The sequence below is a fragment of the Polypterus senegalus genome, chromosome 9 (assembly GCF_016835505.1).
Source record: "Polypterus senegalus isolate Bchr_013 chromosome 9, ASM1683550v1, whole genome shotgun sequence".
Classification (NCBI taxonomy): domain Eukaryota; kingdom Metazoa; phylum Chordata; class Cladistia; order Polypteriformes; family Polypteridae; genus Polypterus; species Polypterus senegalus.
Genome location: NC_053162.1, coordinates 143,463,735 through 143,480,701, shown reverse-complemented (window position 1 = coordinate 143,480,701; position 16,967 = coordinate 143,463,735). Strand labels below are relative to the sequence as shown.

Genomic DNA, 16,967 nt, shown 5'->3' with positions numbered 1-16,967 from the left:
TGTAGACTTTTATATCATAAAAAGTCCATGTATAATGGTAAACGTCTCATTTTATACTTCAATAACTTAGTTTTCTGAATGTCTTTATCAGGTTCAGGGTTCAAACCCTGTTCTTACATTATTGACTGCAAGTCAAGAACCAGCCCTGGATAAGACATTTCATTTATCACATTTCAGTTATTTGCCTCCATTTAGCTTTTGAGGAAGTTCAATATTTATGAAAGAAATTTTTAAAAATGTTTATATATTTGTCTCTCATTTTATTCCTTTATAAGGTAAGATCAAGTAATTCACTTTTACATGTACTTGTATTTTTAATTGTACCTTGAGCCACTAGATGGCGATCAGTACTTTAAAATTTTTACTCTTGTCTTGCGGCACTGCCAATGGTCTTTCATTACATAGAAGAATGAATTAAACCATTGTGCATTTTTAAGTTAACTGCTCAGTTATCATGTTGATTGTCTTTTAATAGCTATATTTTACTTTTGTAATTGTCAAAACAACTCATGAACCAGTAAAAGCCAAAGCAGACTGTTTAATTAACAACCTTTACCTTTTGTTCTTATTTTAAAGGAGATCTATAAGAAAATACTTGACAGATTGGCGTCACTTGTAGACAGTATTTTTCAAAAAAGATTTTGCTGTCACAGGCATGTATTTTGAACAGTTGAATCGCTACATAATCACATTGTTTTCAGTGTCTCTATTATAAATAAATTACCTTAACTTTTCTCTTTTTGGAATCAAGTCCTCATTCTCACTCCTTTTAGAAATTTAGCTATTATTAATAAAAGTATTTGTTTTCATTTTAAAAAAGCTTTCATTATTGTACAATTTAACAAACCATTTATGAAGCCTCATGGATATAACGGTCTATAATTAAGTGGTGATCAACAATAAATGTTTAAGGCAATGTTTAGTTGTTATAACAATTAAAGTAATTTATTTTGTACAAACCTTTAATTAGTATTCAAGTCTTTGTATAAAGACTATGATGTGTATTTTTATGTGTTATTTATTTTAATCTCAGCTTTTTCTTTTCTTAGACAGCACTGATGTTACTCATAACGATAATGATGATCTTCAGGCCGCCATACAGCTGAGTTTACAAGAGTCTTGCTGTGCTCAAGTGGAAGAAAGAGACTTAAACAGGTATGGTTCTAGAAAAAAAGTTTATAAAAAATAAGTTGGAAAAAACAATGAAGTTATTTATGACTTGCCTACAATGAAGACTCTTACCTCTTGTGCTTACATTTGTGCCCTGTGTTGTATTCACTCTGTATATGGGATTTTTTGTTGTAAAAACAAATCCCTAGGAAAAAGTATACACATTCATTTTGTATCTTTTTCTTTTTTACTTTATTCAGTATCCTTGCTTTATTTGTTTTTAAATTAGTTTGATTTAGACTGCACCGTTAGTTGACCTCAAAAATGACTTTAGATGTTTTCAGTTATAGCACTGAGCAAAAGCTAAATCTTAATTGAGATTAAAAGTATCAAATTGAGTATAAAAGTATTATACAGTCTATACATTGACCATGAAAGTATTAATCTCTCGATGTATGTTTTTAGATTAGAGTAGTGCATCTGCCTTTGGTCTCTTCTTGTTCACAGGGAGATATATTATGAATTACCAATGAATCTATGGAGTGGCAACGGTTTTGTGAAGGTTTTATACCCAGCTATGAAGACAAAATAGGTACATGTATATATTCTTGGCCACAGCCATGGTCGTGAAGTCTAGGTAAAAAGTGGATGAAAGATATCGCAAGTACAGATGACTGAAATGAGGTTTTAGGGCAGGGTTGCTGACTCTCCATGATAGGGTGTAGCACTCAGTAATAACAGAGTGACTTGGAGTAGGATAGCAGTTTCTCTGAATTGAAAAAGAGACATTTTAGATAGTTTGAGCATACTGTAAAGATGCCAATCTGTGTACCTTCTAAAGCTGGCAAATTAGTCAGATTTTAAGTTTGCAATATTTTTGAAAGTATGTTAAAAATTGTAGGTGGTACATATGTTTATATTTATATTATTATTAGGTTTTGGAAAGTTAACATATTCATTTTTGAGATTAATGTGGCTTGTTTAGGGTGTTAAATGCTGTCACATCCAGGGTCGGCAATGAGGCAAACACCTCAGGAAGGCAATTTGATGTTTTTTTTTTTAACATTACAAAACAATAATACAAATAAGTGTGTACCTATGATACTTGTGTATGTAATCCTATATTTATATACTACCTTTAAAAATTGTATGATACAAAATTTTCATTTAAAGGTTTAACATTTTGTATTACAGGGTTCACAGTGATACCCCACATGTCAGTATGTAGCAATGGTGATTATTTTCTTGACCTGTACATATTGACATAAGTGCAGGGGAATGGAAGGAATGGAATGGAAGGAATTTGGGGGGGGGGTTATGGTAGTCCTGGTGCAATGCTAGAGAAAATTTGTGAAGGTGAAAATTGAGCTCTTTTTTCATTTCATGTCTCTGTAAGAAGACTGAATCAATGCCATATCACATAAGTGCTAAATAAGTGCTAAATAAATCTTTTAGAGGCACTAAAACCAAAATAAGTCTCTAGTACCTCTGTATTTAACTCTCTAGTCTGCCAGCCAGCTAACAGTGCTAACTGCCCTAATATAATGATAAAATTCTTTCAATACAAGTATAATAATTATGTCTACACATGATTCAAGTTTGTAGTATCTTTGATAATTTATGCAAAGAACGCAACATATCCATCCAAGTAATGCATGGTGTCATTTTGTAAGCAAGATAACAGCTATCTATCTATCTATCTGTCTATCTATCTATTGAGACCTTCTTTAGGATGCCAGGAGCAAAAGTGTAGATAGAGAAGTGTTTTCCAACCATTTTTTCTGTTTGTAACCCAAAATAATCCCAAGGCACACCATGATCCTGAGACAGGTCTCGACTACAGGAGGAGCATGTCTCTTTCAGGTCTGGACCCAGGGGCCCTACACTGTTAATTTCCATGGCACACTAGTTGAAAAACACTTGTGTAGAGTATAATCATCAAGTTGTTGTTGGTGATGAACAATTGAGCACAGTATTTGCAGAGTTTTACCACAAGTTTTAATGTATGCCCTGTGGTAGATAGATGGTGCTATAATGCGCTAACCTCAAACAGACGGACGCTACAGGCACAAGTCCAAAAACACACTTGAATTTATTTATATAAATTGTTCCCAACATTCCAATCACATGCTTTCCTTTCTTTACTCTCTCAATTTTCTTTTTATCTCTCAGTCCTTTTCTTCTCCACTCCTCTTCGGCAAGCTTCTTCCTCCTCCTGACTCTGGCTGCCATGAGTGGTGACTGCTGGCTCCTTTTATAACACCCCTGGAAGTGCTCCAGGTGCTCGTTGACCTACTTCTGGCAGCACTTCCGGGTGTGGCGGAAAACCAGCCCAAGAGGACTCAGCAGCTGTCGCAGAACCCCCTGGCGGCACCCCTGGATCCCAACAGGGCTGTGGATAACTCCAACTCCCGTGAGACCCTGCGGGAGTCAGAGGCACTGCTGCATCCCAGGGGTGCTGCCATCTAGCGTTCCGGGGGAGGTAACGTTCTAACCACACTTGCTCCCTAGGTCCTCCCAGCGTGGAGGCGTCCCTGCCGGGTAAGGAACCCAGCCGTCCGCTACAGCCCATTTAAGAGATGCTCATTCTTTCAATTAAATCGGTCTGTAACAGTGCATTCAAAGTCAACAGTCATTACATATGCTTAAGTTTTACTTCAACCTGTCCGTGTCTCATATTCTTTACCAATTTGATAATTAATACTTTGGCCTCATTTTCTTATTGCCTTCTTTTCAACTTGCCTTTTAGGAAGGCATTCAAATTCAAGTTCTACTTGCTCAAGTAATATTTTGTTAAAAGTTCTGGTTTAAGGTCGTCGTTTAAGTTTGAGCTATTCAATTAATTTTTTTTTTTTTGACATTCTACATTAAATTTGTGATTCTGTGTCTATTTACTTCATGAATTTATTTATTAATTTATAATTACGTTTTCATGTTAGATGCAATTAATCCTAATTAATTACATACATTTATGTGATTAATTAGTTCATTTTTTGTATCGATTCCCAGCCCCAATTATTATGAGTAATTTTACTTTTTTTATTATGACCCATTCAATGTTGCAATAAAACACTTGAGATCACAACCCTTCACATAAACATGATTCCCTGTATTTACAAAGCATGGTAATCAAAGAGAAGAAGAGACCTAAGGAAATTTCACAATGCTAGAAATGTACATAACAAAGCCATGATTACTCAAATTGTCATTAATGTTGCTTTTTTTCAGCAATACTTTTTTTTGTTCCTAGAGTCCAGAAGACCATAAATAAAAATGGAGGCACTGTGATGTTTATACTTGTTTCACAAAAAGAAATGACTTAATGTACTTGACTTTGTATTGTAATGATCTTAAAGTATTGTATTATCTTGGGTTTTATAGAACTTGCCAAGTCTGTTACTATGTAGGGCTGCAATGATTAGTCGACTTAATTGGCGACATCGACGCAGATTTTTTATTGTCGACGCTTCATAAACAGAAGCTTCAATAGAGGCTTCAGTCACAAAGAACCACATTGATTTTTGTAACTGCAATGCACTACATGAATGTCTGGGGGCAGTATCGTTTGTTATTGTTTGTCAAGACTGCGCACAGTTCTACCAACAACCAACGCCTGAGGAGAAGAATGTAGAGGAAAATAAACATGGTTGCAATAGCGAGTCGGTTAGAGGAGGGGGAAGGAGATGGGAAAAAAATTGAGACAGAAATTTTCTAAAGTGAGGGAGCACTTCACCGAAACTGAAAAAAAAGTTGAATGCAGATTATGCAAAGAGGAGCTTTCTTTTCATGGCATCACCACCGCGATGCATGAGCATCTGAAACGCAAGCATCCTGGAGCTGTGATGCCGTTGTCTCTTGAGAATTTATGCTGGCGATGTTAGTTAGTTAGGGTCAGATCAGGAGGGGATGGAGACTGAGAAAATAAAAGTGTAAAAAGCTAACTTTTACAAGTAACAAATTTACACCTGATCTGTTCGTTTTCAAATAATATTGCAATAGTGCGATGATGTTTTCTGATAGTTACTATTCAGGTCATACAATGATTTCATCAAAATGTCACATATATTTGTCTCTTTCTTTTTTTTTCCCCGGTGCCGCGCGCTGACACCAGAAGGCGTGAGCTTATTCAGTGCTAGCAAGATCACACAGGTGGCTGGTGGCTTGTGCTATAACAAGCTTGACCTGGCGGCGATCAAAGCACATGTACTGTGCATGGCATGTATGGGGTCCACTGAGAAAAGAAGAGTGTTCATGGCCCATTCTTTCCTCTGCATGTCCTGGAGTCCTGGGCAGACTGGGCAAAATCAGGGGACACGGTTACTGATTACAACTGCAAGAATGAATATGAGTAATGTTGCATCCATTCCACAATGTTTTCCGAAATGTACTATAAGGTCATAAAATGAATAATTCCAAGTATCATATATAACTATGTCTCTGTTTTTTTGTCAGTGCGGATTTGAGATCACGGCCATAAGGCGCATACAAATTCAGCGTAAGCAGGGACACTCAATTAAATTGAATAAAAAAATCAAGTGACAATGAGATACGAATAAGGCAGATTTGCCAGCGTTTGTGTGTCAGCTTTTATCCATCCAGATCAGAGAATTTCCAGTTCGATTGTCTCAAAACACCACTCTCATTTACAGTTATTCCCAGTTTCAGACAAAAAGTAACCGCGTCAGATCCTTGGGGGGTGGTAGTATGTATCGTGATCATGACTGAGAGAATAAAAGTGAAAAAAAAAAAAGTTTTAAAAGTACTATACATTTACAGTGTCTGTTACAGATGCAAATCAAATGTATGTGCTTATTGTATAATATTAACAATAAGATCAACTCACTACTCAAAAAGGTAAATATACGAGTCAGTCAGGATCGAACTGGGGGACTCTTGATTATAAGTCAGCAATTCCTACCGCTGCACCACGGAAGCTATTGTATTGTCCTTGAACCTTTTGTGAAAGTGTTTATTTGATCTTTGCACTTCAGGCTTTACACAATATATAGTGTGACAGTTTTTTTTTCAACCCGGAAGTACGTCATTTCCTCTATCCACGTGATCAGGACTCACTTCCGGGCTGTAGTGAAAATACTCCTTGTTCCTCCCTGCAGCATCCTCTAGCGGCCCCCATGGTATCCAGCAGGGCTGTGGATAAAAACTCCATTGTCCAGGATTCCCTGCTGGCCTTCGGGGCACCTCCATGCTGCAGAGAAGTCGTCCTTCCCTGGAGGCCTTTCCCGACTCGTGCAGCCGCTCTTCAGCTCATCCCGAGCGTCTTCCATGACGAGCGTGGAACCTCCACCGATGCTGTCGCTCTTCTTACCCCTCTTCTTCCCCATAACGGACGGTGAATGTGGGGTTTAGGTGATTTTGCTGTGTGTCCTGATGCTGCCTACTTGGGGTTCTCTGTCCACAGAATTTTATTATCAGGTCCTCTGCCAAATCGATGGCCAGAGAATCCTGCCGACTATGCCACAGTGACAGATAGTTGGCACCATCGCTCCCTTGAACCCTCAGACAATACGTCAGACACCAGGTAAAAGTCCAAATATTGACTTTATTATTAATAAATAGTCCACAAAGCATCCTACACCACTATTCTCATATAAATAAACAATACTCCACAGTAATCAATTCCTCCAACTCCCAGACACATTGCCACTCTTCCACCCAGCTCAGCTCAACCCTCTGGGTTTCCCACAATCCTTTATAGTCCTCAACCCGGAAGTGTTTTGCTCTCTCTGTCCATGTGACTAAAAACACTTCCAGGTCAGATAAAAAGTCGTTTTCTTCAACCTGGCAGTACGTCATTTCCTCTATCCACGTGATCAGGACGCACTTCCGGGTTGTAGCGAAAATACTCCTTGTTCCTCCCTGCAGCTCCCTGTCTTCTAGCGATGCCCATGGTATCCAGCAGGGCTGTGGATAAAAACTCCATTGTTCAGGATTCCCTGCTGGCCTTTGGGGCACCTCCATGCTGCAGGGAGGTCTCCATCTGGGGGTATTAGCCGGGATGAACGGCCGACCATATATCACAATAGTTTATGTCTACATTTTGACATTTATTACTAAAATATGAAAAACGTTTCAGTTTTAACAATGTATTTTTTGTTTAAGTTAAATGCACTTTTTTTGTTTAAAGACTATGAGCACTTTAGTTTGTATTGTTTAATGTATTTCTTTTTTATTGTGATAGATAGATAGATAGATAGATAGATAGATACTTTATTAATCCCAAGGGGAAATTCACTAATATAATAGTGGTCACACTAATATAAAAACATCTGATTATTTTCAAATTCATATGTTTCACTGGTTGTTATTTTAATTTATTTAATCGTGTTAATGCAGAGACATCAGGGTGACATTCACAGGTTGACAGACATGAGCAGATGAGGTAAGACATGCACTGGAGCCCAGAACAGGTTGTACAACCACAGGTCGCAGGCATCAAAATAGTCAGGCATGAAATAATCGTGACTAATCGAAAAATAAATTGAACGATTAGTCGACTACCAAAATAATCATTAGTCGCAGCCATAGTTACTAGGCTGTTCTACTCTCGTAGTGATCCTGTAGACAAAGTCTCAGGCGAAAGCCTAATTGTCTGTCACCCAGCAAAATTCTACTTAGAACCACCTTATATTCACACATAGATTTATTATGGCTCCATTGTCTAATTAAGGATATCTCACAATATTCTGTAGGAGTCTCTGCTTAAGAACTTATCACCAGCAGGGACAAACATATGGGTGTCACTGACACAATTAAAAGCGCAACTCTTTTGGTTGCCACTTGCAAACCAAACCATTTGCCTGGTTTTTACCACAGTTGTCTCATCTTTCGAGGTACAATAAAGGTGTCTTAATTTTCAATGTATTATTTAAATTATTCTAGATATAAAGGCAAAGTATAGAAATTTAAAAGCAATGTGATATTTATTAAAATATTAAAATAATAGTAATAACAAATATAACAAGAAATTAGAAAATACGATTGTTAGTAGAGCCTTGATATATATCATCTGTAGAAAAAGATCTCGGGTTTTAGAGTGAACCAGAACGTGATCAGGAGCTCAATAATTCGTTAGGAGCAGGAAAGAAGTATATAAAAATCTCTTTTTTTACCAGTGTAGTTGTAAAAGCAGAGCAGTCAGGAGAAAAAAAACAATCATAAAATGTATGTCCCATTCATCATTACGAAAAGGTTGATTGTGGAAATGGTGTACAAAAGCATGTATAAAATACCACAGTATTATATAGTATGTCTGTAGTAACAAGATATAAATACTGAAGCAAGGAGGCACTTCTTTATGCAAAATGTTGTTGGACTCTGGAACAAACTACCAAGACACATAATTGAAACAAATCTTGACAACGTTTAAGAAGAACATTTAAGTAGGCATATCACATCACATATCATCCAACCAAAGATAAATGTGTTCAGTGCCCCACGAATACTTTGATGGGAGATCATCTGGGAAAAGCTTAGGTTGCTGCTTGAAGAGGTGTTGGTGAGCCCAGCAGGGGGCACCTACCCTGTGGTCTGAATTGTGGATACCAATGCCCCAGTGCAGTGATGGGGACACTGTGCTGTGTTTAAAAAAAAAAAAAAGGTACTGTTTTTCTAATGAGAAAACCAAGGTCCTGACTCTGTGGTCATAAAAGATCCTTGGCCATTCTTCATAAAGAGTAGGGTGTATCCTGATATCCAGGCAAAATTGCCCACCACCGTGTAGACATTCTGGTCCTCTAATAACAACAACAACATTTATTTATATAGCACATTTTTGTACAAACAGTAGCTCAAAGTGCTTTACATAATAAAGAATAGAAAAATAAAAGGCACAAAAAGAAAACAAAATAAATCAACATTAATTAACATCGAATAAGAGTAAGGTTCAATGGCCAGGGGGGCAGAAAAAACAAAAAACTCCAGACGGCTGGAGAAAAAATAAAATCTGTAGGGATTCCAGACCATGAGACCGCCCAGTCCCCTCTGGGCATTCTACCTAACATAAATGAAACAGTCCTCTTTGGATTTAGGGTTCTCACGGAAGGGCTTGATGAAGATGGTCACGTAGAGTTCTGCCTTTTAATCCATCCATCATTGTTGGAGCATCATGAAGCGTTGAGTAGGTGGAGGTGGCGCAGGCCACCACCACAAAGAAACCGGAAAAAGAAACAGAAAAGAGAGTAGGGATCAGTACGGATTTTAGAGCCACCATGAATAGTTATTATTATGAATCGAACATATAGAGTATCAGGATTAAGTTAAATTAAGTTAAATTGAAGTTATAGAAAGGCCATGTTAAAGTAATATGTTTTCAGCAGTGTTTTAAATTGCTCTACTGTATCAGCCTGGCGATTTCCTATTGGCAGGCTATTCTAGATTTTAGGTGCATAGCAGCAGAAGGCCGCCTCACCACTTCTTTTAAGTTTTGTTCTTGGAATTCTAAGGAGACACTCATTTGAGGATCTGAGGTTACGATTTGGAATATAAGGTGTCAGACATTCCGATATATTCGATGGGGCGAGATTATTTAAGGCTTTATAAACCATAAGCAGAATTTTAAAGTCAATCCTGAATGACACAGGTAACCAGTGTAGTGACATTAAAACTGGAGAAATGTGTTCGGATTTTCTTTTCCTAGTTAGGATTCTAGCAGCTGCATTCTGTACTAGTTGCAAACGATTTATGTCTTTTTTGGGTAGTCCTGAGAGGAGTGCGTTACAGTAATCTAGTCGACTGAAAACAAACGCGTGAACTAATTTCTCAGCATCTTTCAGTGATATAAGAGGTCTAACTTTACTTATGTTTCTTAACACTAGAATTACCAGAGCCTACGAAAAAACTCGTAATTCCGTCCCACCTTAAACTGCTTCTTAAATCCGTTCACACCTCTCCGCCAGCGTCCTTTGTTCTCTAAATGTGCTGATAAAGAGAAGCTAGGAGCAGCCGGCTAATCCATCCCCCACCAATTTAGAACGTGCACGAACTTCTCTCAGCTCATGCCTTGATTGAGTATCTGGGAGTGAAGTGGAGTTTTAGAGTGGAAATAATAGATCGTTGTTTGGAACACACGCATTTCATGTCTGTTCCGTTTCTACAGTAATCTGTGTCAACACATTGTTAAAACAGAAACTTTTTTTATATTCCAGTAGTAGATGACAAAATGTAGGCATAAACTATATAATGTATGAAGCCTGAAGTCCAAATAGCAAAGAAACATTTTCACAAGAATAAAACAATTGCACTTTTATTCAAACATATAACTGCAGAAAGAAAAAGCCGCCTTAACATGCGACATTGACACCAGTTTACTATAACTGACTCCGTGGTTCAATAGATACAGCCCCTGCTTGGGAATCAAGGGGTCACGGGTTCGATCCTGCCCGTCCGTTTGAGAAGTAAACTGTTCTTAGTCTTACTGTTTTAGAATAAAAACATACATTTGATTCAGTCTGTAACAGCCGGTGCAATGTATGATCTTTGTAAAGGTTAGCTTTTTTTTTTTTTTAAATTCACTTTTCATTCTCTCAGTCGCGTTCAGAATCAATCCATACAACCCCATCTGACACGGCTGTTTTCACTAAAGACGCTATAGCTCTGCAGTGTACCACGATGCATACTACGCCCGGTTCTGACACACAAACGCTGGCGAAGCTGCCTTCTTCGTATCTCACCGTCACTTGCTTTTCTTTTTATTCAGTTTTATTGAGTGTTCCTGCCAGTCCCGCATGTTGCTGTATGCTGGATATGTTCATATGTATTGTCTCTTTCTTTCAGGTGTGTAATAGAAACCACAGCATAGAGAGAAGTGTGTACACTGCTTCTTACAGGAAAAGGCGATGGAAAAAGTGCACTTGAATAAAAGTGCACTTTTGTTATACTTTTACACCAATATATGTTCCTGTGTTTGAACGACACGGGCAGATGGGGAGTGTCTGATGATTGCATATAGCGCCGAAGTTGGTCTTTACCATTCTTTCTTCTTCATGTCCTGGGGTGCAAAAGAAAAGCATACAGCAACATGCGGGACTGGCAGGAACACTCAATAAAACTGAATAAAAAGAAAATCAAGTGACGGTGAGATACGAAGAAGGCAGCTTCGCCAGCGTCTGTGTGTCAGAACCGGGTGGGGGGGCGTTAGTATGCATCGTGGTACACTGCAGAGCTATAGCGCTCTGTATTCTGTTTCTTTTGTACTCCAGGGCACGCAGAGGAGAGAATAGTAAAGAGCAGTAAGTTCGGCGCTATATGCAATCATCAGACACTCTCCATCTGCCCGTTGTTTTGTTATACTTTTCAATACTTTTTATACTGCTCAAACGGGCATGCTCAAAAAATACACGTGTAATGCCACGAAAAGTGCACGCAGACACTTCATTTCGCAAACAAAACAAGTGCACTTTTATTCAAAACTACCTGTATAACCGAAGAAAAAAGAAAGCAAGATACAGTAGGCGATTGATACGACGTCTTGCATGGTGCAATGCTAAGAAGTGCAGATTTTCATTCCGTGCTATATAAAATCATCACATTCAAATATTAACAGTTCCCACACACCCAAGGACCGTCCTTCCTACATTTACGACACGTGTACTTGTTGCCGTGTACACACCTCTCTGTGCTATGGTTTCTATTACACTGAATGAGCACCTGACACTGTACTTTCTTCCCTGGGGAAGGTCCGCATCAGAGAATTTCCAGTTCCTGCATAAATTCACACCTGATCTGACGCTGTTCGTTTTCAAATAATATTGCATTAGTGCGATTATATTTTCACATATATTGTCTTTCTTTCAGGTGTGTAATAGAAACCACAGCATAGAGAGAAGTGTGTACACTGCTTCTTACAGGAAAAGGCGATGGAAAAAGTGCACTTGAATAAAAGTGCACTTTTGTTATACTTTTACACCAATATATGTTCCTGTGTTTGAACGACACGGGCAGATGGGGAGTGTCTGATGATTGCATATAGCGCCGAAGTTACTGGTCTTTACCATTCTTTCTTCTGCATGTCCTGGGGTGCAAAAGAAAAGCATACAGCAACATGCGGGGACTGTCAGGAACACTCAATAAAACGAAAATCAAGTGACGGTGAGATACGAAGAAGGCAGCTTCGCCAGCGTTTGTGTGTCAGAACCGGGGTGCGTTAGTATGCATCGTGGTACACTGCAGAGCTATAGCGCCTTTAGTGAAAACAGCCGTGTCAGATGGGGTTGTATGGATTGATTCTGAACGCGACTGAGAGAGTGAAAAGTGAATAAAAAAAAAAAAAAAAGCTAACCTTTACAAAGATCATAAATTGCACCGGCTGTTACAGACTGAAATCAAATGTATGCTTTTATTCTAAAACAGTAAGACTAAGAACAGTTTACTTCTCAAAACGGAGGGGCGCAGGATCGAACCCGTGACCCCTTGATTCCCAAGCGGGGGCTGTATCTATTGAACCACGGAGTCAGTTATAGTAAACTGGTGTCAATGTCGCATGTTAAGGCGGCTTTTTCTTTCTGCAGTTATATGTTTGAATAAAAGTGCAATTGTGTTATTCTTGTGAAAATGTTTCTTTGCTATTTGGACTTCAGGCTTCATACATTATATAGTTTATGCCTACATTTTGTCATCTACTACTAGAATATAAAAAAAGTTTCTGTTTTAACAATGTGTTGACACAGATTACTGTAGAAACGGAACAGACATGAAATGCGTGTGTTCCAAACAACGATCTATTATTTCACTCTAAAACTCCACTTCACTCCCAGATACTCAATCAAGGCATGAGCTGAGAGAAGTTCGTGCACGTTCTAAATTGGTGGGGGATGGAATAGCCGGCTGCTCCGAGCTTCTCTTTATCAGCACATTTAGAAGACAAAGGGCGCTGGCGGAGAGGTGTGAAGGGATTTAAGAAGCAGTTTAAGGTGGGACGGAATTACGAGTTTTTTCGTAGGCTCTGGTAATTCTAGTGTTAAGTGAAAAAATGCTGTCCTAATGATCTGATTAATATGTGATTTAAAATTCAGATTACAGTCAACAATACCCCTAAGCTTTTTACCTCCGTCTTGACTTTTAATCCTAATGTATCCAGTTTATTTATAATAGCCTCATTGTATCCATTATTGCTAATCACTCAGTTTTCTCTTTATTTAACTTGAGAAAGTTACTATTCATCCATTCTGAGATACAAGTCAGACATTGTGTTAGTGAATCAATAGAATCGGGTCATCAGGTGCTATTGATAAGTACAGCTGTGTGTCATCAGCATAGCTGTGGTAGCTCACGTTGTGCCCTGAGATAATCTGACCTAACGGAAGCATGTAGATTGAGAATAACAGCGGACCCAGGATAGAGCCTTGTGGAACACCATATTGGATATCATGTGTCTTCGAGTTGTAATTCCCACAACTAACAAAAAATTTTCTCCCTGTCAGGTAGGATTCGAACCAATTTAAGACCGTGCCAGAGAGGCCCACCCATTGACTAAGGCGATTTCTAAGAATATTGTGATCAATGGTGTCAAATGCAGCACTCAGATCTAAGAGGATGAGAACAGATAAATGGCCTCTGTCTGCATTCACTCAAATCATTTACTACTTTAACAAGTGCCGTTTCTGTGCTGTGATTTGTTCTAAAACCCGACTGAAATTTATCAAGAATAGCATGTTTATTGAGGTGGTCATTTAACTGCATAATGACTGCCTTCTTCAGAACTTTACTTAAGAAAGGCAGGTTAGAGATGGGTCTAAAATTTTCAAGAGCGAGGGTCAAGATTATGTTTCTTAAGTAGGGGTTTAACTACAGCAGTCTTAAGACAGTCTGGGAAGACCCCGTATCTAATGACAATTTACTATGTCCAGAACATTATCAATTAGCACGCCTGATACTTTTTGAAAAACCTTGTTGGTATTGGGTCAAGGACAGGTGGAGGTTTTAATTGAGAGATTATTTTTGTAAATCAGGTAAATCTATCCTAGTGAAAGAGTTTAATTTGTTTATAACAGGATGCTGGGGTTTAGGAGGATCCTTAGTGTTGGAGGGATATACTATGTTATTTCTAATATCATTAATTTTTTGATTGAAAATACAGCGATAGCCTCACAGGTTTTACTGGAAGAACTTAGGAGGCATTCCTTTGAGTTACCTGGGTTTAGTAGGCGATCAATTGTAGAAAATAAGACTCTGGGATTACTAGCATTGTTATTTATAATCTTGAGAAATAGCAGCGTCTCTCAAGACGGACAGTGTTATTGTATTCTGTTATTTTGACTTTTAATATTTCATGGTGGATAGTAAGTTTAGTCTTCCTCCATTGACGCTCAGCTCTGCGGCATGTTCTCTTTAAATCAGACACTCTTTGGGTCTTCCATGGTATAACAATGCTAGAAGATTTTTTCACTGTCTTTTCAGGTGCAACTATGTCAACAGCAGCTCTCACTTTAGTATTAAATCTTTCCACCTTACTATTTACATTATCCTCACTATTATAGCTGGCACTATAAACGGACTGATTGCTTAAATGTTTGTAAGTTTTAAAGCTGCTGCGAGTCAAAGAAGCGTTTTTAACAATATGCTTCTCATGAGTGTTTTTTATCATTATTTCTATATTAAAAAGTAGAAGAAAATGGTCTGATTCAATGATCTGTTTTATATCAACTTTCAGTCCTTTAGTAATCACTAAGTCTAACGTATGACCTGCTTTATGTGTAGGCTGATTTATGAGTTGTCTCAAATCAAAAGAATCCAGGAGGTTCATAAATTCTTTTACTTTTAGATCACACTGATTATCTATATGAAAATTAAAGTCGCCAACGATTAGGAGTGTGTCATAGTTCCTCCATAGAATTCCTCAAAAAAAAAAAAAGACGCGTTATATTTAGGAGGTCTATACACGGATAATACTAGAACTTGAGAATCTCCATGAACAACAACGGCGAGATACTCAAAGGACTTGAACTTACCAAAACTGACATCTTTACATTTTAATCGCTCGAGTAAATGTTAGCCATTCCGCCTCCCTTTTTCCTCTGGCGGTCTGCACGAGTAAAACTGTAATCCGGAGGCGCAGATTCGATTAAAACAGCCACGCCGTCTGAGCTAAGCCATGTTTCACTTAGTGCAATAAAATCTATTTTTTTATCACTAATAAGATCGTTGATAAAAAACGTTTTGTTAGTTAAAGCTCTAACATTCAATAGTGCCATATTTAATGTTTCGGAGGTGCCGATGAATACTATGTGCGTTATTGATATTTGGAATAGGAACTAAATTATTTTTATTAGCGCCGCTCTGTGTGTATTTTTTGTTTAATCTGTGATCTGTTTTTATAGTTTTAATACATTGTTCCTCTAAAATAGTAATTTTAATTAGATTATTGGAGTTTATGCAGTTCATCTCCTGTCTCTAATTGGCTATCTCTCTCACCGCTTCACCACCATCTCAAACTCCGTCATAACTAAAGTAGCATGTTAAATCTTTTGTATTTTATATGCTACCCCACGTAGTCATTAATCACTATATTCTTCTTCTTAAATGGGCTTTCTCTTGAGCCGACTGTAGCCACAGGCAGGTGTTGTGTCATAGAATATATTAAATTCACGTTATGACAGCTCATTTTGCATTTGGAATGATAAGATTTCTGTTGCAGTTAGAATATTTTCATGATGAAATGCAATTAATAATTTTAATATGACATTTTATACATTGTTAAATTCAATTAAATAATTCAGACTGTTAATCACAAATGTATAAGCTGATGATATTAATTCTTTTGAACACTGTTTCAAGGCTAAAGTTTGCTTTATTTTCACTGAGATGTCTTTTGTGTTGCAAATGTTTAGAAGTGAGAAGAAAATGAAAATTATAGGAACAAAAGGTTGTCACTGTGACATACACTCTTTTCTTTAACAACTTAACCTTACATTATATTTTAATGGAGGTGGTACGGCTGCAATAAAGAAAGCCAACCCAGAAGAATATCCATTTCATTCTGTGTCTCTAACCACCAGCTTACAAGTGCAGCACTTCCATGTTATTTAACTTAATCCAGTAGGCTGTGGCACCTACCCATTCATTTACTCAGCATCTTGAATCATCGTTACACTTGCCATAAAAGTTATTTTCATTGAATATGCAGCTTATTTGGCAATCACTAAGGACTTTTTAGGGTTATTGTGAAAAAGTAGTCTAGGAGTTTCCAGATTGTCTTCATCTAAGCCAATTTGATGGTGTTTCAAAAGAGAAGAAATGATGAGAAAATTGGTGCACGAGTATACTTTTCATGCATACCTATTGACAACTGTAACTAACCCTCAGATGGCAGCCAAAGGGCAAATATAGTACATCAGCAAACCAGCTGTTCGGTGGAAGGTGTAAAATGCAATAATACTTTTTTCCTAAAAAAGTAATGCAGATTTTTTTGCATTACAGTATACTTAAGTTATTACATATATATTTGAGAATTAAACATACCTGTCAAATAATTTACACATTTTTGCCAGGCTATCTTTGTAGTTGTTATCTATCTATCTGAAAGGAAGCAAAATAGATAGTGATGTGCATGATCATTGTCATCATAGTATCATCTCCATCCATCCATCTTGTTAACCCGCTTCTCCAGGGTAGGGTCACAGGACATCTTGAGTCTATGCAGTCATTGGGCATGAAGCAATACCCAGACAGGATACCAGACCATTACAGGGTGAAAACACATTCAGACACGCACCAAGGCCCATTTAGCAAGATCAGTTTACCTAACCTGCATGTCCTTGGACTCTGGAATGCAACCTGAAATCCCGAAGGAAACCCAGGCACACTTGGGGAGAACATGCAAACTTGGGATTTGAATCCCAGTC

General features: G+C 37.8%; 1 protein-coding gene across 1 annotated transcript in view; it reads left to right on the top strand.

The window, feature by feature from the left end:
* usp28 (ubiquitin specific peptidase 28) overlaps positions 1-16,967 on the top strand; it is a 119,904-nt gene that overhangs the window by 39,522 nt on the left and 63,415 nt on the right. Inside the window, 1 exon segment of the mRNA XM_039764004.1 lies at positions 1,050-1,155. Coding sequence (XP_039619938.1) covers positions 1,050-1,155 — 106 coding nt within the window.